Source organism: Schistocerca piceifrons, chromosome 5, assembly GCF_021461385.2.
Source record: "Schistocerca piceifrons isolate TAMUIC-IGC-003096 chromosome 5, iqSchPice1.1, whole genome shotgun sequence".
In the NCBI taxonomy this organism is placed as follows: Eukaryota; Metazoa; Arthropoda; class Insecta; order Orthoptera; family Acrididae; genus Schistocerca; species Schistocerca piceifrons.
This window is the reverse complement of record NC_060142.1, coordinates 40,858,196-40,884,561: the sequence shown is the minus strand read 5'-3', so window position 1 is coordinate 40,884,561 and position 26,366 is coordinate 40,858,196. Positions and strand designations below refer to the sequence as shown.

General features: G+C 38.1%; 1 protein-coding gene and 1 long non-coding RNA gene across 3 annotated transcripts in view; both read right to left on the bottom strand.

The window, feature by feature from the left end:
* Positions 1-1,192: 1,192 nt before the first annotated feature.
* LOC124799220 overlaps positions 1,193-26,366 on the bottom strand; it is a 29,437-nt gene continuing 4,263 nt past the window's right edge. Inside the window, exons 3-4 of one of the 2 annotated variants that reach the window (XR_007016983.1) lie at positions 2,054-2,305; positions 1,193-1,872 (exon numbers count right to left, since the gene is read on the bottom strand). This is a non-coding gene — a long non-coding RNA (uncharacterized LOC124799220). The remainder of the gene's footprint in view (positions 1,873-2,053; positions 2,306-26,366) is intronic. The other variant, XR_007016984.1, reaches the window with a different exon arrangement.
* On the bottom strand, positions 15,181-15,538 carry LOC124799219 (calsequestrin-2-like). The gene is made up of 2 exons (XM_047262755.1): positions 15,492-15,538; positions 15,181-15,393 (listed from the first exon to the last, which is right to left on the bottom strand). The coding sequence occupies exons 1-2, from the start codon at positions 15,520-15,522 to the stop codon at positions 15,197-15,199; spliced, it is 228 nt and encodes a 75-aa protein (XP_047118711.1). The 5' UTR covers positions 15,523-15,538; the 3' UTR covers positions 15,181-15,196.

Below are 26,366 nucleotides of genomic sequence, written 5' to 3'. Positions count from 1 at the left end.
TGCTGAGAAGCCTTCAGGATACTTAGATGCATCTATGCAAAAATCACACTTGTCCTACACATATTAATGCTTTTACAGGCATACAGTTTTTTGTGTTCTTTGCAGTAACAACACGAGTCCAGGACTTATGTTGTTATTGCAAGAAATGGCAGATGGCAGCACCAAACAAACATACTCAGATCTTGTTTCATGTAGAGAATAAAATGCATGCCAGATGGCAGCACATCTGACGCCTGTAATCTTGTTACCTGTGTGCATTGTTGTAGCAGCTGCATATACATTGTCGTTTAGTTTTGTTTATAGAACATGTTTCTTTGGATTATCTACGCACAATGTCTAAGAAGAGAGGTGCGCAACCAGAACTGTATAAAAGAAATGTCATAAAAGCTGCCAGAACAAAGGGATTTCGTTACGTGAATCACAGTGGAAGAGAAATTAATGCTGTAAAAATAGGACCTGACTGTGGGTAAGTTCAAAGGCTATGTGAATTAATCTCTTGTCTGTGTATTAGAGGTCTGTGTATTTCAGTTTCTATTATTTAGCTCTAACTTCGAAAGTAATTGAATACACATGTGAAGTAAATGTTATCAGTTATGTGAATATTTAAGGCAGTAGTTTGTGAACATCTCACTTTGTCTGGTCTACTATGTTGTACAACATTTTTATTGCACTGTCTTTGCTAGTTAATGGCAGTTATGTTCTAGGAGTAATTGATACAGCTCTAGTTTACTTATATATGTTGATTTTGGGAGGATTCCTTCAGGTCATTTGAACACATTAATTTCACTTTCCACCTCATTAGGTCCTTACACATAGCTTTTGCCTAGGAATGATTCCATGCTGTGTATAGAATTTAAGAGGGGAGGTGCTGGAACACTGAAGTGTTTCTGCATCTACACAGTATGTTATAAAGAGATAATCTGGTTCTCCACATTGTCATGTAGAAACAAATTTATGAAACTCCTTTTTGATGAGCATCAGCCTTTGCACACAAGAGAATATTTGAGAAGAAAATTCAGGTTCACAGTTTAGATTATGAGACTACTTAAGCTAACAAGTTTGTCTGGTATAATTATTTAGTGAAGTCACAGAAATTAACAGTTGCGCTGTGTTAAATATAACTCTGTATTTGGGTTAAGCACAGCAAATGAACATTTCTTTTGTTTGATGCACTATTAATTGACATTCTCCATTGAAAGATATCATTATTGATTAAAAAGGTTTGGCACTACCTTTTTGTTAACATTATCCACTACTGTGGAACATTCAATATGCACCAACCACTAGTGCAAAATTAGATATAACACACAATTTTATATCATTAACTGTTGGACCAGTTGTATTGAGAACTTGTTAACTGACAGCACTCATAGCAATACAGTGTGATAGTTAAACAAGACACCCCAGCAGAAATATTTTACATGTTAAGAGTTTATATTTTTTCAATAAGTGTGTATTAATTGTAGCTTCGTACATGGGAGGCATTTCAAGTTGTCTGCTGAAAACAACAATGGTTTCTGTTAGAGTAATGAGTATTTTATGAACAAGGTAAATAGTTGCTGGAAAAATAGAATTTATATTTCTGGAAAGGACTAAGAATAGGAGTAATTAGTGGGCTGTAACATGCTGTTCATGACAAAGACTGTAACACCTTCAACCATCTGTTAAAAGCAGTTCTTAATGTTTTCCATCTGTTTATTTCGTTTAGGGAGATAAGAAGAGAAAGCACCATTGCGGAAGGAGAGCTCTTCTTTTCCATCTTCAGTTTTGGCTACCGTCAGCAGAGTGCAGGATGAAGTAGTTCCTGCTCTTGTTCCTGAGCACACTGCAGGACCACCAGAACGTAGTCAGACATCCTCTGAAAGTGATGAACTGAAGACGAAGTGTGAACACCTCATAACAAAAACTGATCAGTACAAGAAACAAATTAAAACTCTTCAGCAGTCTAAGCGACGACTTAAGAAGAAAGTGGCTTCTTTGAGTGCTGTCATTAAGGTACTGAAAGACAAGCATCTTATGGATGAAAGTTCACTAAATATATTAGAAAGCATACCTGGAATGCAGAGAGACTTGCTGCAGCGACAAACTGCGAAAGCTAGAGCACAGGCTGTACCTAGGTCATACAGCCCAGAACTGTGCTCCTTTGCCTTAACACTGCATTTTTATTCCCACAGGGCATATAATTATGTTAGGCGCTGTTTTAATACAGGTTTGCCACACCCCAGAACACTAACAAAGTGGTAGCAGTGTGTAGATGGCTTCACATCCGAGGCGTTTATGGTAATTACGGCAGAAGCTTGTCACCCTGAAACAAAGTTTCCAACTCTATGTAGCTTGGTAGTTGATGAAATTGCCATCAGGCAACATGTAGAATTTGACGGTACATGCTATTACGGTTATGTTGAGATGGGGTGATCTGTAGACACAGATAATTTGTCCATTGCCAAAAAAGCATTTGTGCTCATGCTTGTGGCTATTAATGCTTCTTGGAAGCTCCCAGTTGGGTATTTCCTGACTGCTGGTATAACTGGGTATTTCCTGATTGCTGGTATAACTGGTGAGCAAAAAGCCGAGATAGTTAAACAGTGCATTGATCTTGCCAATTCAAGTGGTGTGAAAGTTGTTTCACTCACATGTGATGGTTCAGCTAGCAATTTGTCAATGGCTAGATGTTTAGGCTGCAATCTCAATTGTGAAACATTGAGAAGTACTTTTTCGGTTGAAGGCAATGATTATGAAATGCCATTTTTCCTAGACCTTCCACATATGTTGAAACTTGTGCGCAACGCTTTAGGAGATAAAAAATTTCTTTGGGATGAGCAAGGGTGGTATCATTTCTTGGTACTTTTTGGAACTGTTACATAAATTGCAGGTCATGGAATGGCTCCACATAGGCAACAAGATCACTGCCAGTCACCTTAATTTTTTAAAAAATAAAATGAAGGTGAATCTGGCTACTCAGCTGCTTAGCAATTCCGTGGCAGATGCCATACAGTACTGTTGTGATAGGAAACTCCCAGGTTTTGAACAGGCACCTGCAACAGTAAAATTTATACGCACATTCAACTGCCTCTTTGACATCTGCAATTCCAGAACACTTTTACAAAGTGGTTTCGAGCAAGCATTAAATACAGCAAATTTTAGTGCTGTAGAGGGATTTCTTTTGAAGGTACAGAGGTACATCAAGGAACTCACTGTTGGTCCAAATCCTCAAGCAATGAGAGTGGTTGACTCAAATAGAAAGACAGGGTTTATTGGATTCCTGGTGTGTATATATATCCAGTGTTTTACACATGTATAGCAAAGTAGTGGGGACACAAACTCATGCTCCTCTACTGAAGTTTGTACCTCTGTACAAATGTTCTCAGGACCACTTGGAATTGTTTTTTAGTGCCATCCAAAGTCGTGGTGGTTGGAATAACAACCCCACTGCTCGCCAGTTTGTTGCAGCATACAAGAGGCTAGTAATTCATAGTGAGATCCGTGGATCAGAAAGAGGGAATTTTATAACTTTGGAAGATATTCCCATTCTTACTTTCAGCAGTTCCAATGTTGAAGATCACATAAATAACACTTCGGAACGGTGGCAGTTACTAAGCATGGAAAATAGTGCAACGACAACTGACCACGACCACGATTACTTTGCTACTGGAACTTATCTCTCTGAAGTGGCAGTCCATATTGTAGTACATATAGCTGGATTTGTGGTGCGTCACTTAGAAAAAACCTTAAAATGTGAACCATGTTTATCCGTGTTGAGAGGGGATGGTAGCCATGTTGTTTATTCTCTCACTCATAGGAAGAGTAGGGGATGGTTGGTTTTACCATCGAATTATGTTGTTGACGTGTGTGTGTGTGTGTGTGTGTGTGTGTGTGTGTGTGTGTGTGTGTTGGCGCGCGCGCGCAGAAACAGTGTTCAGGTGCTATACTACAGGTAATTCAAAAGTTCCTTTGAAAAATCAGTTTTCCAAATGTGTGTCTGAGGTGCTTAGTGAATTCATATTCAAGCCAGTGTTTAAGGAGTTAGCAGACTACATGAAAAATCAGCATCCCTTGGACAATCATATGATACTGCTGATTAAAGCAACTGCCACACGATACCTCCTGACACGGCAAAAACATGCAGCCAAGAGAGTTAGTGATGCATTGCATGAAAATAAAATCAGGACACCCTATACAAAACTGGTACTCTTTAAAGGTCACTAACTGATATTTGTACACAGAGGTCTAGTGTGTGAGGCATCTAGCATCAAGCAGTCATTATATTGAGGCAAACTGGGAATGTAACCTTATTGTAATTAATGATGCACATTCTTCCTTCTCTGTTATGTCTATGTTGTTATAACCAGCTACAAAATGTTTGTGATGCCTGTATCTTAAAACTAATAGTACTAGCATATTCAGTGTATCTATGAAAATTTGTTCCTGCCTCCATGCCAGAGACACATGTCTAAGTAGTTTCCCACATGTCCGCAAGATGTCAGCATGGATTCCTGCGAGTTTCAGCGGTATGGCGCGCAAAGTGACAAGTGTAAGCTTTGTTTCCTGAGTGCATGCGAGAAAAGGTGGACAAAATGATGTCGAGATATTGTAAGTACCCATTTATGTAACGTTATTTACATTTTGTGTTACCATAATGTGCATAATGTTTGAGGCAAATACTACTGCTCGGTATGCGAGCATTTTAAAACCACGAAATAATATTTTTCACTGTGCTACAAAAGGCTTTGTAAACATGTGTCGAATAGGACACATTGGAACTGAAGGTGTATTACTGTGTACACCAGAATACATGTCCTAAAAATTATTGAGCAATAGTCAATCATTATCCTTAGTCTTATTTTACAAACGTTGCATTAATTGTTTGATGTTGTAATTACAATTACGGATTTTTGTTTCATTTAAAGTAATTAAACCTTTCTTGACTTCTTTAGTGTCAGATGCACAGATTCTTGAAGAGTTGGACAGACCTCTGGAGTTCGATGGAGACATCTCAGAACTTTAATGTTTATCCAGTGATGAAGAATGCCATGAAGATTCTGGTTTAGCACCAGAAGTGGAAAGTGATGACAATTCATGTGAAGTTGTCTCAGATACTGTGACTGATCAGTTTTGCAAACAGAAATCCAGAAATGTCCCCCCTTGCTGCCATACAGATGTCTTTGAGCCGTTACCACCTGCACCAGCATTTGAAGAAACTGTTTGGCAGGGGAAACACTGTGAGACAAGAGAATATTTTCTTACATATATTCCTTACGGTGTTTTTGAGCTGTCGTCATCCTGTAGCAATCAGTCATCTTTTTCACGCACAGGGAAATCACTAAATACAACTCCTCAAGAGATTATGACATTTTTTGGCATTTCAGTCAAGATGTCATGCCTTGGCTACCCCAGATTAAATACGCACTGAAACTAGTTACAGACAATGATGTGGCTAGTGATGTGTGAGCAAAAGATAAATATTGGAAAATTCGTCCTTTGCTAAACACCGTCACAGCAGGCTGTTTACAAAATCCTAGGACACAGAAGGGGTTCATTGATGAACAGATGATTCCTTTCTGGAGCAAGACAATGATGCGGCAATACATTAGTGGAAAGCCTAATCCATGTGGCCTCAAGAATTTCGTTTCCACATCTCCAGATGGATTACCACTGGACTTTTTCATGTATCAAGGGAAAGGTGACAGTACACTGGAAGGCTATGATTACTTGAACATTGGTGGAAGGGTAGTAATGAGACCGGCAACTACACTACCTGAAGGGTCTATAATTTATATGGTCCGATACTTTACATCAGTTGAGCTCCTAGACTGTCTACACTCAGACAGAGGCTGTCAGGCTACAGGGACAATACAGTCTTGTCAAGTTCCAAGCACGAGCAATCTTCAGTTGGATGCAGAAATGAAAAAGGCAGGTCGGGGTGCAGTTGATCAGCCTGTTCATGGTGATGGACAAATTGCCATTATTAAATGATATGACAATAAATCTGTAATTGTTGCCTCTGCAGAAGGAAAGTTGCCTCTAGGACGGTGCAGGCGTTGGTCAAAGCAAGACAAACAATATGTAACTATCAGCAGGCCTCTTGCTATCGAAAAATATAATGAAAATATGGGTGGGGTTGACATCCTGGATCATATCATTGCTGTTTACAGACAAAGTGCAAGAACAAGGAAGTGGACAGTGTGAATGATCCTGCATCTCTCTGATTTTGCTTGTGCTGCAGCATGGATAGAGTACAGGAGAGACTGTAATACACTGAAGAAAAGAAGGAAAAATATGATGGACTACCTACAATTTAAAATTGAGGTATCAGAGTGGCTTATCCATTCAGGAAATGATATATCTGATATTAATGACAAATCTGTAGATGAAGATAAAGAAGTGGATACTGCTTCCAGCTCATTGAAAAGAAAAAGAAGTGTAGGGCATGCATTCATAAGTATTCTTGTACATATATCGACTATACCATCAAATGGAATACGTGCAAGCACATACATAGTGTGCAAGCACATACATAGTGTTTGCCAGATTCAGTTAAAGCCGCAGCCTTCTGAAGACCCAGGAAATAGTAAAGATATACTTATTGAGAGTGAAGATATTTCTGTTGTAGACGAGAAAACAAATACTAGCTGAGGTAACGAAAAAAAGTAGTAATTATTCTGTGTCTTTGTCAATCCAAAGAAGGGAAATTATTGCAGTTTTCTGGTATTGTATCTGAACTGACCTCAAATGACTTGGAAACTGCTAAAAAAAAAATGTTATCGCTAAAGGCAACTGTAGCTGTCTGAATGTTGCAGCAAAAGCAGGCACCAATGCAAAGAGAGAGGAAACAACCACAAAAGATGTTACCTCAACATAGACTGCACTCTACAAAGAAAAACAAAAGGGGTAATAATGCATTTCTGATGCTACCAAATTCAGAAGAATCCAGTTTAATCAAATTATCTCTACTGGCAGACAAAGAAGATGCACATGCGGAAAAAGGTAAGTTACCGGTCCTCCCCCTCCCAACAATATACATCCCTCAAACAAAAAATGCTTGTAATTAAGCACTCCGGTAAAATTTTACGCATGACTCAAGTGGCATAGTGTGCTGATGTTGGCAATGATCAACCATGAAGTAAATAATTAATGTTGTTCCTGTTCTCAGGTTCTCATAAATACCCTTGTTTGCTCAGTAATTTAATTATCCTTGCAAAGCGAACATTTAGAATAAGTAATTACAAGAAACAAAATACACAGAATAAATCAAGGGTCACTGCCAACATCACAGCACCACACCACCTGAGCAATAAGTAAAATTTTACCAGTGCTCTATTATCTGTTAATGTCAGCAGTATTCTGTTAGCAGGTTCAGCTGTTAAAAAGCCACCAACAATATGAAAGAAGGGTGTAGCAGGTCCATCCCTCATTACAGAATCTGCACTACAGCAGAGCCCGACGAATCTTGAGTATTATAATAAATTCAGGCAGTATCTGTTGATCTTTCCTGATCTAAAATTTTGCTTGCCAACTACAACCTTCCTTATGAATTTTCATTTCTCATCTATGCCAAAGAGGAGTGTCCTTTTGTTTAACTGTTTTTTTTTTGCCACTTGTCAGACTGGTTTTTCCTCACAAAATACATTAGTACAAATATAGCTATATAATAGTGATATGCATTCTCTCTGTATTGGTGCTGCTATTGAGACCAGTATTTAGTTTATGTTATTATGGCCAATATTTCACATTACAGGCATAGGTAATTGTCTTGGTTTCAAATTAAACTGTATCCGGATCACACACGTCCTCCTTGTGAATCATGTTGTCTGCACTGTTGATTTGCTCAATGTCCCAGTACACCTCGCGCATTAAGTACACTTCACTAGGAAAATTAAAACATGCTGTAACTTTTGAATTACTGCAGATACGACAAAAACTCTTTCTCCCTAATCCATAAGAAACTCTTCAGTTTACATCCTTAATGAAAATTACATGCAAGTTACCAAGAATTAAATTTTGCAATATTTTTAAATAAGGCTAAATTTCACTCCATAGTCTCCCTTATAATAATGTCATACGCAGTTTATTTTACTCCTCACTAAACTTGAATTCAGAGAATCTTACCTTGCTCCCCGAGGAGAAAGTGTCAGATGCAGTAAACACCAAATGACAAAGGCTAGGTAAGACAACACAATGTGGTAGTCAGCTCTCAATATGGTATAACCACCACCAGATATTGCCTCTTCAGCCTTTAGTGAATAATTTCAGAAGTTTGTTCAACTAATCAGTCTTTTTAGCTTGAAGTAAATGAAGTTGTCAACATAAAAAATGCTCAAAACTTTTACAACTTTTATTCAAGTTATGTCTCACTATAAACAGATTTTTAAAACACAGGTTGGTGTGAGACAGCACAGATGTGACAGATGAACTACACCCCCGACTATGCCTCTGAGAAGCACAAGCAGAATGTGGAGATGGTAGAAAATGAAGCATGTATCATTGACGCTGACACCTAGCCAAACAGCTAGGTACAGAGATCGGCTGTGTGGAGATGTACTTCGTAGTGTTCACAATACTAACATCAAGGACGCCTGCAGCTGCAGAGAGATATTCTCAGAGTGAAGGTCGAAGGTGCTGCACTTCATATTGGACAGATCGTACTTTAGCATTATTTTCAATTTAGAGCAACATTGTTCCTTTTGAAACTCCCGAGTTCGAGTCTCGGTCCGGCACACAGTTTTAATCTGCCAGGAAGTTTCATATCAGCGCACACTCCGCTGTAGAGTGAAAATTTCATTCTATTGTTCCTTTCATTTGACTATTTTCTCAGAATGTGCCATACAATATGTTGTGTCTAGACAAGACAGCCTAGACACAATGAGAGGAAGCCGAAAGGCACGCGCTTAAACTCACGCAGGCTGGCGTGAGGTCTGAAACAGGATACGTAACGAATGCTATAAAGAAAAGTGCGTAGCTTCTGGAATACTTAACTTTAATCCACATTTGTAGAACATCGCTCTTGATGATACATTAATAGAATCTCAATATCAATTGAATACGGCGCCTTGCTAGGTCATAGCAAATGTAGCTGAAGGCTATGCTAACTATCGTCTTGGCAAATGAGAGCGTAATTCTCAGTGAACCATGGCTAGCAACGTCGGCTGTACAACTGGGCTGAGTGCTAGGATCTGTCTCTAGACCTGCCGTGTGGCGGCGCTCGGTCTGCAATCACTGACAGTGGCGACATGTGGGTCCGACGTATACTAACGGACCGCGGCCGATTTAAAAGCTACCACCTAGCAAGTGTGGTGTCTGGCGGTGACACCACACAGTATATAGGCAAGATTGTGAAGTCACTTCGTATGAGCGTTTTCCTCCATAATTCTCTCCCATGCCGCTCAGATGATGTCCAAAAATGTGTTCTTTGTGAAGACTGTCTCTCTAAGTTGAAACAATGACCAGCAACACAATATTCTGTTTACTCCTTGATTCGGCACAACTTGACTAGAAGAAGGGATCGGTTGGTAGGACATGTTCTGAGGCATCAAGGGATCACCAGTTTAGTATTGGGAGGGCAGCGTGGAGGGTAAAAATCGTAGAGGGAGACCAAGAGATGAATACACTAAGCAGATTCAGAAGGATGTAGGTTGCAGTAGATACTGGGAGATGAAGAAGCTTGCACAGGATAGAGTAGCATGGAGAGCTGCATCAAACCAGTCTCAGGACTGAAGACGACAACAACAACATGATTTGATGCTTAACATAGTCTGCAACTGACACTTATTACGAGTTAATAGCACATGCGTAAGCCAACAGCGAATGTGTTAATTGCTAATATTTGAAACTTGTTAGTAGCTAAATGACATAATGCTAGTTTAATGGCTTCCTACTGTCCTCACAAATTATAAACATTAATTTTTGAAAAAATTTCCCCCCTTCACACCACTTTTCAGCACCTGATATGTGCATGCAACATTTTTGCTGTTTAAAAAGGATTTAAAAATTCTGATTTCTACACAATAAGCCAAGATATTTTTAGCCAAAATAACCAAATTTTAATTCTGCTAGCTGCCATGGTATGCATTTTTTAAATGCTATTAGTAGACCTTACATGAGAACTGATTGTTGGGGAGGGGGCATATATTCACATGCAGGTTCACAACGGAGAATATGGTAGTTACTTTATGCATTGATTATCTCTCAAATTCTGTGTTCAGTAATGTAATAGGCTCGTACTTATCTGATGAGACAAAAACTTTTTAATGAGAGTGTGGACTAATAGCCAGAATGCTTCTTTTGAGAATTGTTTCATTGTTCTGTGTGCAAACTGTTTTGGAAGTTTGGATGAATCAAGTTTCTGAAACTGACTGGAAAGAAACTTAATTATCAAAAACTACGATTTTATTGCAATTCATTATACTGTGAAATATTTTTATAACTGCGGTATTCATTCAGCTAAAGGTGTTGCAGTAAAATCTTCTCGTAAGTTATGCCTGCAGAAACTTTTATACTGAATTTAATCTTTTCTTTTGGTTTGCAGTTTTGATGTACAGTCTATTTTCTGTTTAAATATGAACTTTCAATTGTGTATCTTAATATTTGTGGCTGATGTGTCAGATTTTCAAAAACTATTTTTTCACATTCTGTGTGTTTTGTACATCACTTAATTACTTCATAAAGCCTATAAGATATGACCACAAATTACGAATATAGTCTTAAAATGGTACTAATAAATCCTTATTAAAAATTTAATATTTAAATTCCAATTAACTGTTTACTTTTCCCCATAACATACTCAAAATGTAAATGCGTCCTGATGACCCAGGTGTATCTTATGTGTTGCGATTAAGTGTGCCAAGTAACGCGTAATAAAGAGAGACAATTTGTATGATTGACTCTACATTGGCAGTGTAAGTTGTAAACACAATTTCACGTTAGCAAAAGGAAGCATCATCTGCATGGAACCAGCGAGTGTCAGATATTGAAATTATAGGCCAGCCCCAAGTTACATGTAATTTTTCTTTATTTTGAGTAATTTCACTCAACAAACGTGAGCAGCTTCAGAAAATTATGTAGGCAAGGTCCACACATTACTTATGTAAAAGAAAGAAGAAGAAGAGGAGGAGAGAATGGACATCCATGTTAGTTTTTGGGATTGAAATAAATCACAGGTCTCGACATGATGTTTTGATTCTGCCTTTATTCAATGCTTTGAAAGGACCTTTTAATTTGCAGAATATTCCTAAAATTTTGCAGCTTGGAAGTATTTGAATAATGAAGTAAAATAAATTTCTGATAACATGAAACTCTTGCAGTTGGGTAGTTGTAACCCGCATATAGTTCATTACACTTTTAAAACTGGCATGTCACAAACAAATTGGAAAAGACCATTTTCAGAGCCTTGTATTGTGCGTTTCACGATTTGCCTACACAAATATGTCAATATACAGAATATATAGCATCTTCAGGTTTTCCTTTGCAATTCTGTGGCACAAAAGTGATTGAAAATGTGGCAAACTAGCTTTAAAATTCTTCCACAGCTAAGAACTTATATTTCTCATTTGGCTTAAAATTAAACTCTTATCTAATTAAAAGTGTTTGAAAACTATCTTTACAGTTGGAGACATATACTTAGGTTTAAAATTGGCTTTTTACACTGTGACAGCACAAGCTTTCAAAGACTTTTTATGTGATTTCCTAACTGATGTACCTATGGCTTATTTTCTGTGTAATGAGTTGTTCGCCTTTACCACCTCATTAATGCTACTTGAAGGAGTACCACTGAAATATAAACTTACACATGCCAGTTCCGGTTTGGACGCATTAGCAGCATTAAATCGACAAACTGCTGTAGGAAGATTGACATTGTGACTTTAAATTCTCTTTCTGGTGAAAATTTGTCTGTTGTTTGTGTCGAACGAGAATGTCAACATCTGTAACAATGCTCATATTCAAAAAGAAAAAAATTGGCATTTTTCAAAGTAAGTGAAACCTGTGTGGATGACCTCATTACATTGCCACAGAAGAATATTGTAATTTTGTAGATTTTGTTAAAATCATTTCAGTACTTTCGCCTGGAAACGCTGTTGTAGAAAGAGGTTTTTCAATAAACTATGAATGTATTCCCAGAATTGATGCTCACTCGGCAGCAGCGTGTGCACTGATGTGTCAGATTAAAAATGTGTGCTGGACCGAGACTCAAACTTAAGTAGGAGGTGACGTAGTGGCGGAAATGAGGTTGGGGTGCGACTCTTAGATGGATAGTTCAGATAAGAGAGCACTTGGTCTGGCACACAGTTTTAATCTGCCAGGAAGTTTATGAGTTTATTGTTGAGAATTAGAGTGAAAAGTATTCTTGCTCAAAGACATACTAATGCTGCGATCCATGATATTCACAGTGTTGAATTTTTTAAAATCAACAGAAGTTTAATTCTGTCTATGTGTAATGCAAGTTTCTTGTACAAAGATAAAAGAAGCAACTAAGTGAACTGAACAACAACAAGAACAAAAATTAGCCAGAAAAGGAACGAAATCTGAAATTTACAATCCCTGAAAAGAAAAGTCAGCTGAAGCACCTAAAATTATGTTAGAAATTGAACGTTTGGGAAAGCAGTTTTAAGTAGATTTAATGCATTTCACATAAGAGATGCAGACGGTGTGTGTGTGTGTGTGTGTGTGTGTGTGTGTGTGTGTGTAATATCAGACAAAAAACGAAAAAGGTTAGGTAAAATCTCACAACAAGAAGCGATAGAGCAATTGGATGAAAAGAAGCAGAAATTACAAGCATTGGCCAAACGACTTAGAAGATACAAAAAAAGTGAAAATAGAAGGAAACAAAACCAAACATTCAACACAAACCAAAGGAAATTTTATCAGACAATAGATAACACACACATTAAAATAGACAACCCACCAAACATAACAGACATGGAACACTTCTGGAGCAACATACAGTCAAACCCGGTACAACATAACAGGCATGCACGGTGGATACAAGCAGAAATAGACACATACAAGATGATACCACAAATGCCTGAAATGATAATTTTGCAACATGAAGTCACCCGAGCAATTAATTCTACACACAATTGGAAAGCCCCTGGAAAAGATAAAATAGCAATAGAAAGACGATAGCTCTGCTGAAGAAATCGGACTTACCAGAGCAAATGAAGAAGCGACTGTACCCCAGAGCTCCAGCGATACCACACCTCTATGGACTCCCCAAGATTAATAAGGAAGGGGTACCTCTGAGACCGATTGTGGACTCCATCAACTCTCACAGTTACGAACTTGCTAAATACCTAGTGACACTGCTCAAACCCCTTGTGGGACACTGCAGCCACCATGTGAGAAACTCAGCCGAATTCGTAAAAATACTCAGGGACATGCGACTGCAAAGGGAGGACCTACTCGTGAGCTTCGACGTGACTTCACTTTTCACGAAAGTGCCTCTTCAAGACTCCTTGGCACTTTTAACCCAGCACTTTGAACCACAAACAGTCAGCCTCTTCGAACACGCACTATAGTCTGTCTGTAAACTGAAGAGCGAGCAAGCGAGTCCCCACTCTGCCTACCCTGCTACGTCACAGGGCGCTTCTACAGGCTGTTTCACAACGTAGTACCGGCCCTGCGGCGGTGCGCGCTTCATATCTGTGGCGACGCCGCGTACAGATACGTCCCGGCTGTGTTTATTTTTAGACAAATGCATTAAGAGTATAAGGAAAACAAAAGACGATAGCTTCTTTGAAACAAAACATTATAGAGTAAATAATATTAACATAAGAACGGAAGTCAGTATTCTACTACAAACATAGAACCGAATGCCTCTTCATGTGAATGTATGTTCCTCTATTCGTAAGACGAACCAGATATAGTGCAATCAACCTGTAGAATTTAAGGCTTGTTCTTACTAAAATGTAGAAGTTTTCTTTAAAGGGTCTGCATTGGAACTTAACAATTCTTGCAACACGAAGAGTGTTTAAAAAGTAAGCAGAAATTTATAATTCCGTGTTTTGTATTAGTTCGGTTTGCACTGCTTTTTTTGCCACTCTCTTCGTAAACATGTCTGAAAAGTATCTGTGCAATGTTTTGCATATTGGGTATTTACCCAGTTCTCAGTTGTCAAATGGTTCAAATGGCTCTGAGCACTATGGGACTCAACATCTTAGGTCATAAGTCCCCTAGAACTTAGAACCACTTAAACCTAACTAACCTAAGGACATCACACACACCCATGCCCGAGGCAGGATTCGAACCTGCGACCGTAGCAGTCCCGCGGTTCCGAACTGCAGCGCCAGAACCGCTAGACCACCGCGGCCGGCTCTCAGTTGTCAAAAAAGTTATATGTGTTTTGGTAGCATCAACTATTATTTGTTTTGTATAAAAATAGATTAGAGAATCTGTACTAAATTTTGTTATAAGAATGGAATAAAGTGTATCAAATTTTTAGGAATGTTAAATATTGCTTTTGGTGAGTCTCTTATGAGTAAACCCAGAACACACAAGTGGTGTAAACATTTCAAAGCAGGCCTTAAAGGACAGCAGTTTTACAAGAATGGGTGAGATTAAAAATGCAGTCAAAAGGCCAATGAACTATCCCGAGGAAATAATTCCTAAAGTGTTTTGGGAATTGGAAAAAGCACTGGCATAAGTGTATAGCATGTACTGGGGAATATTTTGAATAGGATAACATTGTTGTAGATTAACAAGTAAAGTTCTTACCAAAAAATAAAAATTAATATGTGAACGCACCTTGTATGTCAAGCTTTTTACATAGAAGTCCAGAATCGGTATACGTGTCTCGAAAGAAATTTCAGTAGTGTTTAGATTAGCTATTGCACACATGTTTTAAGCAATATTCCTTAGAATCATGTGAATAGTAACCGAGATAGAGTTTTAGTGACAGAGTATATTCAAATGCTGCTGTTCTCTAGGCATTAAATGTATTACGTGATTGAATCACGTTCTGCTAGCGAAACGTTAATTGATTTTACCATGAAGCTCTCAAGTTATTCCTGGTTTTGTACAACAAGTGATAATGGTATTTATTGCTTTGGACAACATTTGACTGTATTTATCTTGGAAAATCTTTTACTACCATGTACTACATTTCTACCAAAAGAAATTTCATAGTGTATGAGCAGAGTCAGGCTTGAAAGAACACACAACATATTTTTCAAAAAAATATTCATTGCCTGTTTACATACATCGTATTTTAGAGGTCATCATCAACATTGTCACTATCATTACTGTCGTCGTCGTCGTCGTCCTCGTCGTCATCACTTTCTAAATTAATAACTATAGCGTCTATTATGTCTTCCATAACCCCATCCTTAACCCAATATTCTCTTTCAAGTTTCTCCACATGGAGGCAGTATGCACTCCAGTCATCTTGACTTATCGTTTCAAAACCTGTAACAATTGGGACAAGTTTTTGTATACGCTCTCTTTCGGTTACGGCAAAATTTAGTTCGGAATAAAACATGGAAGCTCAGAAAATGTCTACATACCTTCTTTCACCAACTGCAGCAACTTCGTCATGCAAATATCTCCAAGAATATTTCTTCCTCTGACGAAATTCTTGAGCTTTGCCCATGCCATTTCAATTGGATTTAAGTCACAGTTGTATGGTGGAAGTCGCAGCACAGTGTGTCCATGGGCTTCAAGTATTTTATTAATTTCAAATACTTTGTCTTCCGGCTTATGTTGTTTAATTAAATCAAATAATTTTGTTTTTCTCATTGTCAACTCAGCTTCCACCTTATTTTTTAATAACCATTCAATCATTTCGCTTTTATTCGAGGACCTAGTTGGAGCTTTGTTGTGTTCCTTGTTGTGATATGAAGCGTTGTCCATAACAATAACACAGTTCGGTGGCAGATTCGGAATCACTTTATTCGATATCCAATTAGAAAAATTTTCGTAGTTCATTTGCCCATGGTAGTCTCCTGTTGCACAACCCGCTTTATAAACCAACTGTGCGTTGGGTAAGAACCCATCTTTTGATCCAATATTCACCACTATAATCCTATTGCTTCCGCTAACATTGTCCATAATGCCCTCAACGCCAGGGCCCTGCCAACATTTTCTGTAAGTAATGTTATTGTCCACCCAAGTTTCATCAATATAAAAGAATTTTCTGCCTAGCTCCCTTAATTTCCTCACTTGGATCAGATACTTACATCGCCAGTCAATTATATCCGTTCTTTCTACGAGAATCTTTCGTTTACTTACAGATCTTTTCCAGGTAAATCCCATTTCACGCAATGTCTTGTGTAAAACATCTTTCTGCCAAGGAAAATGTATTTTTTGTTTCACGGCATTAAGCAATTTCCGTAATGTCGGCACTATTTTTTGGTTTATGTAAAAGTCCTCCATCGTTTGTCGAATGACTGATTTTGTGAAACTGTATATGACGATGGGTTTCCTCCCTAAATTATCAGTTTTCCTTCGCGGCGATTCCAGTAAACCATGCGGCTTGTTTTCACGTTCCTTCCTTATGCGTCCTATAGTGGCGAGGCTGACGTTTGCATAAACTGCAGCCCTTTGATTGGGGCTGTTAATGTTAACCAACAGTTCTTTTTGTGTTGCCTCCTTAACACACGCTGTAATAACGTTAGAGACGATCGAACGCTCGTTACTCCGCAAATACCTCCTCTTCTTCGTATTCCGCACATTTTCTTGCAATGCAGGGCGATTATCCATCACTTCGGGATACTGAAGTATATCAGTGAGTACACAAAGTCAACTGACTGACGCTGGCAACAAAGATTCCACAAACAGAAACGACGTATATCAGTATATCACTGCACGCTGAACTACACCGCTAGACGGGTAACAGGGCAACTGATTTTGGGTGGCCCTGTAGGCCAGTGGCAGCGTTCTTCCGGGAAAGGCCACTTCCCCCACCAAAGGCGCTGCTCGCTCTTCAGTTTACAGACAGACTATAACAACCACGTACTTTCACTGCAACGGGGAATTCTTCAAGCAGATCGACGGTGTGGCGATAGGCTCCCCATTGGTTCCTGGGATTGCAAACCTCTATATGGAACATTTCGAGGAGGTGGCCCTTCAAACTGCCAGACAGAAACCGAAGCACTTCTTCCGCTATGTCAAATGGTTCAAATGGCTCTGAGCACTATGGGACTTAACATCTATGGTCATCAGTCCCCTAGAACTTAGAACTACTTAAACCTAACTGACCTAAGGACATCACACAACACCCAGTCATCACGAGGCAGAGAAAATCCCTGACCCCGCTGGGAATCGAACCCGGGAACCCGGGCGTAGTAAGCGAGAACGCTACCGCACGACCACGAGCTGCGGACTTCCGCTATGTCGACGACACTTTTGTCGTGTGGGGACATGGCAAACAAGCACTAGATGAGTTTCCTGAACACCTCAACAGCATCCATCGGAACATAAAATTTACAATGGAAATGGAAGAAAATGGATGCCTCCCCTTCCTTGATATTTTAATTAAGAGGAAGGCAGATGGATCACTAGGCCATGCAGTACATAGGAAGAAGACACATACGGATCTATACAATCATGCAACAAGCTGCCACCATCCAGCACAAAGACAAACCGTACTGACCACCCTGGTACATAGGGCGCGCGCCGTCTGTGACGAAGACAGCCTACCATCCGAGCTGCAACACCTGAGAGAAGTCTTCCAACAAAATGGCTACAGTAGAACGCAGATTGACAGGGCGCTTAAAAGAAAGAAAGAAGCAGTGAGAACCCCAGAAGAAAATAATGAAGGAGAAGAAGAAGATAAACAACTCGCTTTCCTTCCGTACGTGGGTCCGCTCTCGGCCAAAATTGCACGACTTCTGGGAAAATACAAGATCAAAACCATTCTCCGACCACCACCGAAGACGAGGGAGCTCCTAGGTTCTGCCAAAGACGCGCTGAACCTTAACACACCAGGAGTATACAGTATACCATGCGAATGCAGAAAGCAATACATTGGGCAAACGCAGTGCTACATATCTAAACGCTGCAAAGAAAATATCAGATGTGTGCGACTAGGCCACACAGAAAAATCAGCCATAGCGGAACACAGCATCAATGAAGAACACACCTTCAACTTCGAAAACACAAAGGTACTGTGCCGAGCATCTGGCTTTTGGGAAAGCGTGATCAAAGAATCCATAGAAATAAGGATTCACGAGAATCTGGTCAACAGACGAGGGATACCAACTCAGCACAGCATGGAACCCGGCGATAGCGGCAATCCGTCGGAAGCTCGCCCGTCAATGTCCTCCGTCGCGGACGCAAACAGAATGCTTACACCGACAACCGAACATGGCCACCAGGGGCGACCGCCATCCCCACCATCGCGCGCACGCCGCTGGTCCACCGCAGCCACCCAAGGTCTAGTGGAGGAGGGTGACCGCGCATATAAATAGCCCGCTCTCCGCAAATCTCGACACTTTGCCAGAAGATGGGTAGTATGACACTTCCCGAAACGTCGCGAGATATCAACGCTACCACCCGGCTGGAGACCCGAGAAACCTTCATCAATAGTTTACGCCGGGAAAGCCTACAGTCACATATAATACAAATTATGGATACAATATTACTGGAACATACCAACACAAAACCACACATTTGCTATACATGGATGATCTAAAACTACTGGCAGCAACAAATCAACAACTCAACCAATTACTAAAGATAACAGAAGTATTCAGTAATGACACAAATATGGCTTTTGGAACAGACTAATGCAAGAAAAATATCATAGTCCAGGAAAAACACACTAAACAAAAAGATTACGTATTGGATAACCACAGCAACTGCATAGAAGCGATGGAAAAAACAGATGCCTATAAATATCTAGGATACAGACAAAAAATAGGAATAGATAATACAAATATTAAAGAAGAACTAAAAGAAAAATATAGAGAAGACTAACAAAAATACTGAAAACAGAATTGACAGCAATAAACAAGACAAAAGCTATAAATACCTATGCTGTACCAATATTGACCCACTCATTTGGAGTAGTGAAACACAGACCTAGAAGCACTCAATACACTTACACGATCACAATGCCACAAATATAGAATACATCACATACATTCAGCAACAGAAAGATTCACATTAAGCAGAAAGGAAGGAGGAAGGGGATTTATCGAGATAAAAAACCTGCATTATGGACAGGTAGACAATTTAAGAAAATTTTTTATAGATCGAGCAGAAACTAGCAAAATACACAAAGCAATCACTCATATAAATACATCGGCTACACCACTGCAATTTCATAACCACTTCTACAACCCTTTAGATCACATAACATCAACAGATACGAAGAAAGTAAATTGGAAAAAGAAAACACTACATGCAAGCACCCGTATCATCCAACACAGCCACACATCGATCAAGATGCATCCAACACATGGCTAAGAAAAGGCAATATATACAGTGAGATGGAAGGATTCGTGATTGCAATACAGGATCAAACAATAAACACCAGATATTACAGCAAGCATATTGTTAATACCACAACAGATAAATGCAGACTTTGCAAACAAATAGAAACAGTAGATCACATCACAAGCGAATGTACAATACTAGCAAATACAGAATACCCCAGAAGACATGACAATGTAGCAAAAATAATACAACAACTTGCCATACAACATAAACTAATAAAACAACACATTCCCACATACAAGTATGCACCACAAAATGTACTGGAGAATGATGAATACAAATTATACTGGAACAGAACCATTATAACAGATAAAACAACACCACATAACAAACCTGACATCATACTCACCATTAAAAAGAAGAAATTAACACAACTAATCGAAATATCCATACCCAATACAAATATACAGAAGAAAACAGGAGAAAAAATTGAAAAATACATCCAACTGGCTGAGGAAGTCAAGGACATGTGGCATCAGGATAAAGTTGACATCATACCAATTATACTATCAACTACAGGAGTCATACCACACAATATCCACCAGTACATCAACGCAATACAGCTACATCCAAACATATATATACAACTACAGAAATCTGCAATTATTGATACTGTTCAATTACCCGAAAGTTCCTAAATGCAATGTAACATATACCGTACAGTTAAAAGGAAGTCACGCTTGATCAAGGTCCATGTCACTTTCCATTTTTAACCAGACATAACGTCTGAGACACGAAAGAGAAATAATAATAATAATAATAATAATAATAATAATAATAATATGATCCTGAAAAATTTTTTCATGTGTGTGCATCATCATTCTACATGACATAATACTAAAATTATGTTGGCAGCACTTATAATTTGAGAGAAAATTATTTTTGTTGGTTTCTTACAACTGACAGAATAAACAAACACACTACTTCAAGCCATTTTTGAGAGCTAACCTGCAAGAATTGAAGATTAAAATTCAGGTATGTACACATTTTATATGTATACTGTAAGTTTATATTAGTTTGAAGATTTAATTTTTAATTGTTTTTATGTTATTTAGAATTTAATACCATGGGGTAAAATGGGTATAGCGTATGTTTATACCAAAAAACTAACCTCAGTTTTTGTTTCAGATCATGCCTCGTACATATGTAAAGAAGAAACCTGTTAAATATGATGCAGATGCACTGGAAAAAGCTACAGAATAAGTTAAAAATGGGAGTTAAGTTTATGCTGCAGCAAAAAAAAAAAATTGGAATACCTTATGAAACATTGAGACGTTGGTGCGAAAATCCTTCAAAAGTTAAAGGTTCTGGGAAAACAACAGTTTTATCAAAAGAAGAGGAAAGGTATATAGTAGAAGAGCTAGTGTTTAGTGCAAAGTGTGGGTATCCCTTAGACAGGAAAGACTTACAATTCATGGTCTGTAGTTAGATACAATCAGTGGGGAGGAGAACACCATTCAAAGGCGATATGCCTGGCTACGATTTTATAACAGGTTTTGAAAAAAGGTGGCAAGGCGAACTCTCTAGGAGAAAACCTGAACTATTGACAAGAGCAAGGGCTGAAGGGTGTCCAGTTTTGTAGTAGATGGGTTTTTTAAATTGTATAAACAAATTTTAAGTGACAATGATTTAGAAAACCACCCGGAAAGGATATTCAACCGGGATGAAACTGGCTTGGGCACAGATCCCACTAAAGGTAAGGTGTTTGTCCCTAAAAATGCACGGGTAACTTATTCAAGATCAGGAGGTGCTGGAAGACTTCAGTACAGTGTTTTATTTGTAGGTAGTGCATCAGGTGAACGATATCCCCCTTGTGTTGTTTTTGAAGGGTGAGGAGAATTGCAGGACACATGGGTACAAGGAGGACCAAAAGGTGCACTGCATGGAGTAACTGAGTCAGGTTGGATGAAGGACTGTATTTTTGAATAATAGCTCAATGCTTTTACCAAACAAATAAAAAACCTTGAAAAGCCTGTTCTCATACTCTTTGATGGCCGTGGAAGTCATCTCACTTACAATGTAACACGCACAGCAAAAGAAAATGAAATCATTCTTTTACGTCTACCACCAAGTACCTCTCATGCTCTAAAACCTCTGGATGTCCGTGTATTTGGTCCAATGAAAAGTGCATGATGAGATATTTTTTAAAGACATGGTACCGCGAATCTCGTCTCAAAAATGTAGACAAAGCTATTTTTCCTAGCCTTTTGAACAAACTTTTAGCAAGCCCATTTAAACCTGAACATATCATTGGTGGCTTTAAAGGCTCTGGTATCTTTCCCGTAGATAAATCAGTTCTACAAAAAAGGATTGTTTTGGTCCAACCAGCCAGGCCTACAACTTGTGAAGTACAGTCCCAGGTAAATATTGTCAAGCCTAAGCCTACAAATTCCATGCGATGCTAGAGAATCAACCAATGTGAGAGCAGAAGGATTAGAAGTGCAACCTAACAGTTCACAACAATTGTTAACTGTACCTGGACCATCAGCTGAAATTCCTACTCTAATTACATTAGATCCGTCAACATGTTCTGGAGTAGGACAAGGTGAAATTATTCCTTCACCAATGAAAAAAATACAGCAGGCTATTTTGGATCAATATCAACAAAACAGTCTTCAGAAGTTAAAGCTGCATTGACAAATTCTAAAGGAAAGAGAATAAGAGCTCAAGGGAGTTATGGCGAAGTTCTGACCACAGAAGAAGTTGTACAAAGATTAAAAGAAGAGAAAAGAAAGGAGAAAAGAAAGCCCAATGTGCCCAATAATCCTACAGTTTTGAGTAAAAAAAGTCAAACAAGAGACAGATAAACCTGTTGAAATGAAGAGAGTTTCCAAGACTGCCAAGAAACTTTTTAACGAAAGTGAAAACATAGCTGAACATGTTAGGCCTAACGTTTCTAGATCAGTCAGTGAAGTAAAGTAGGGTCATGGGTATGTGTCCAATACCAGAGTGAATGTGGTAAGATATTAAAAGACTACAGGGGACAAATAACAGCTCAAGACATTTGCAATAAAGAACGTTATTCTATTAAATTTTTGGTGAAATGCAAAGGAGAAGGTGAACGTTATATTTTTCCAGAAAAAGATGACATTGAGTGGGTTGATGTGGGTCAAATTGCTGAAATATTTCCTGTGCCTAACTTCAATGGAAGATTTTTCAAGTTTGTGTGAAGTGTTTTCATGAGAATGACTGTTTAGAGAAATCAGATATTGTTTTATTTGCAAATTTCATAGTATAATAAATCTGAATAATTTTCAAAAGTGTGTCCTATGTATATTTATTTCTTATTATATCTACCTTACACATAATAGTGGGGTAAAACAGGTTTACCACTTGTTAAAAGTAAGTTTATTATTTAAAAGAGATGCTATACCCATTTTCCCCCATCCTTGGGGTAAAATAGGTATAAAATAAAAGTAGCCATCCAATTAGTATATGGTTAATTAACCAGTAACATAGACTACATTATTCTAAAATCTCATAATGATGAGTGGACCCATCAAAAAAAAGATAAAAATTCAAAAAGACTTTACGACAAGATGACAAAGAAGCTAAAAGTGGGTTAGTTTTATACCTGTTTTACCACAACTGACCCTAACTTTTTCATGCATTGGCCATTTAACCCTTCAGTTGACACTAGTAAGTCTGGCTTAGGGTAAACAAACAGACAGTGTTGCATAAATGCAACCATGTGACATTTTGATGTGTACCTCTTGAAGTGGTTCATATCGAACATGATATATTTTAAAAATAAGCAATTTGTTCTTTCCAGAGTAGTATGTATTCCTAACCCCATACGGTAAATATAATACATGACAACCTTGAATTTGAAAATTAAGATTTGGTGGCCACACTGACGTTTGTACAATGAACAAATTGCTTTTCTGCAAATAGATTCTGGAATTATGCAAAGCCTGTTTCATTATAATACATAGCAGCCAAAAGTGAGGAAATGTCTGGCCATAGTGAGGTTTAACGTGGCAAAAATTGGGGAAATATGCCATTTCATTTTCAATATTTTCGTTTGCTTTTGTTATATAATTTGGAACACTTGCTCCCCACAGAATTTGAAAGAATAAGATTACTGAAGTAATTTTTAAACTACTTTTGTATAGCAATCATATAAGCTGTCTTGAATCATCCTTAATGGGGCTGTAAGTGGTTCCTCGACCCTACTTCATTATGTTAAGCTACCATGTAAAATGCCATATCCCAGTCAGTTTGCTGCACTAACTGTAACACTTTCAGAACAAAAGCCACAAAATATTACAAGCAATACATATGTGTGAAGCTACAGTTGGGGAACGGGACAACTTTGCTGTAAACCCTTTGTGTAAAATCTTAACCACTTTCAATAGGCACTAATATAATGAGAATTAAAATACAGCTAAAGTGCGAAAATTACGGAACAAACCATAGTCGAACACCTTAATCTCAATGTCCTTTCTCTGTTGTGTACAAAGTTGTTTATTGTGATACGTACTGACACTGTATACAACATAATGACTTAAGTTTGTCGAAGGAATAACTCTTTATTATTAATTTGGGGGGATATCGAATAAAAAGTTGCAGAAGCGGATGGCTTTGAATATATCCACAAGAAACTAAACTGAAACTTTCAGAGGAATTTTACATTGCAATGTTACAAATTCTTTTTCTGACAGCTTTACGTGATTTTTTCGCGGCATATAAACTGCCATTTTTTTGTTATAAGATAAATGATCATTTGGTTCAAATGCCTCTGAGCACTATGGGACTTAATGTGTGAGGTCATCAGTTCCCTAGAATTTAGAACTACTTAAACCTAACTCACCTAAGGACATCACACACATCTATACCCGGGGCAGGATTTGAACCTGCGACCGTAGCGGTCGCGCGGTTCCAGACTGAAGCGCCTAGAACCGCTCGGCCACACCAGCCGGCAATGATCATTTAACGATGAAATAAACACATAATTGTAGCAAGCAACAAAGTTCGTCAAGACAGATATTCATTAAACTAAGTGCTACAAATTACAAAAATATCAGTGGATCTTCACAACACGTGAATGTTCCAGCACGATAAGCACTCGCTTATTGAAAATATGGGCCACGTTATGTTTCCCTCGCCTTTTTCACAAAAATAACTGTACTGACAAAATACACCATTCCACTTCTTATGTAACGAAACACTTCACTAGTATAGTTGAGAAATCGTCAATAAGCTGTTGCCAAACAGATAATTTGTCTTCTTCTCCTGAGTCATCATACAACTAAAAGACTGTTGGTGCAAGGGAAAAAAGGTATTCCATGATTATGCTTAATTTTGTTGTTCATAAAGAGAGTTGTCAACACGCCTCACCTGGCCGCATGTAGAAACGGTAACTATCGTACTAATATAATGAATTTCGCAGTAACTACATTAACTGTATCTCTACATGTAAAGGCAATATGACAAGACTTTCTATTGTTAAAATTAATGCTTGATTTCAGTTATAAATGAGAAAAACAATAACTATCTCAAAAGATTGAAGCGTAAGCGGTCTAAGTTATTGAAGATGACATGTAAACACCAAAGATAAAAATGTCCACGCCACTTTCATCCGAAGCGAAGCAATCCTACTGTCTCTAGCTACCTTGAAATGCTATTGGTTGGTCTCGTTTCAACCTGAGCTCTCCTCAACAGCAAGTACCTAGAGTAATCATAAAAAAAAACACAACACATTGACCAGAGTCAAAATAGATACTGTAACAAAATTCCAATGCTGGCCCCCGAAAAAAATTCACATCATAAAAGGCCTCAATTACCAGACTAGCAACTAATGAAACAGTCTACATCAAACTTGTCCTCTACAGCACAAGATACATCGTAAAATCATTCCATTGTCTCATCTCCAAATTCAGCAGGATCCCCCATCCAGAGCTTTTATAAACATTTCACCTCAGAAATATGATTTTTTATAAGTTACAGGGTTTTCTACAGTTTTACACAGAACAAGAAATTAATTAAATATAGTAGAAACAAACTGTTTTTCTTACCTTAAACACAGCTTCAGTTTTTCCTAAGGACTAATGGCTTCTCAAAATGTAGAGGTTTGGTACTAAATGTGGTTTTCAGCTTTAGATGAAAGGACACAAAATTGATCTTAGGACATTCTAAAATACTTGTACAAGAAAATCTCATTGTCTTCTAATTCCTTAAATAATGCACAGTATTCTCCAACAAGATTTCTTTTTGGGTATATTTTTCATATCCATAGTTTTTAGACTGACTACGGTTCAAATTCTTCCTCCGAAATTAATGTAATCTTTGCTAAATCATCCATTTTAAATTTCAGCATTTTGATGAATGGTTGAACTACTGTGGAAGAATAAGGGAACCAAATGCAGATAAACTGCAAAGTGAGCAATTTTTCAGTGGTGTAACCCTGCCTGTTCATGACAATGTAGTATGAATGGGAATCAGATTTGAGATGACTGTGTCTGCCCGTCATGTGATGCTGACGTTAGGCCTAAGAATAGTTTGAACTGAGCTTCAATTGACATACATCACCAAACTGCCAGCACAGTGTAGAAGAGGATGCAAATACATTATTGGAAATGTTTGCTGTCTGTATGGCAGGCTGCAAATATATTATTACGCAAAATGTTACAAACAATACTGGCAACATAATTTTAAAACTTTATGTGAATGTTTTAGAAGTTATTACACAGTCTTAAGTGGCGGCCCACTGTCAACACATGTTCCATGCAGGTCATTCTTTTATTTCCCAGCATTATTATTATTATTATTATTATTACTATTACTATTATTATTCACACAGAATTTTCGGCACTTATGCAGTTTAGGGAGTACATGCACTGATCACGAGAAAAGTACCTATGCACAGAATACCAAAAAAGTACTTATTTTCATTTGGATGCAAAAATAAAAGATCAATTGTATCTGCTTTCACCAAATTA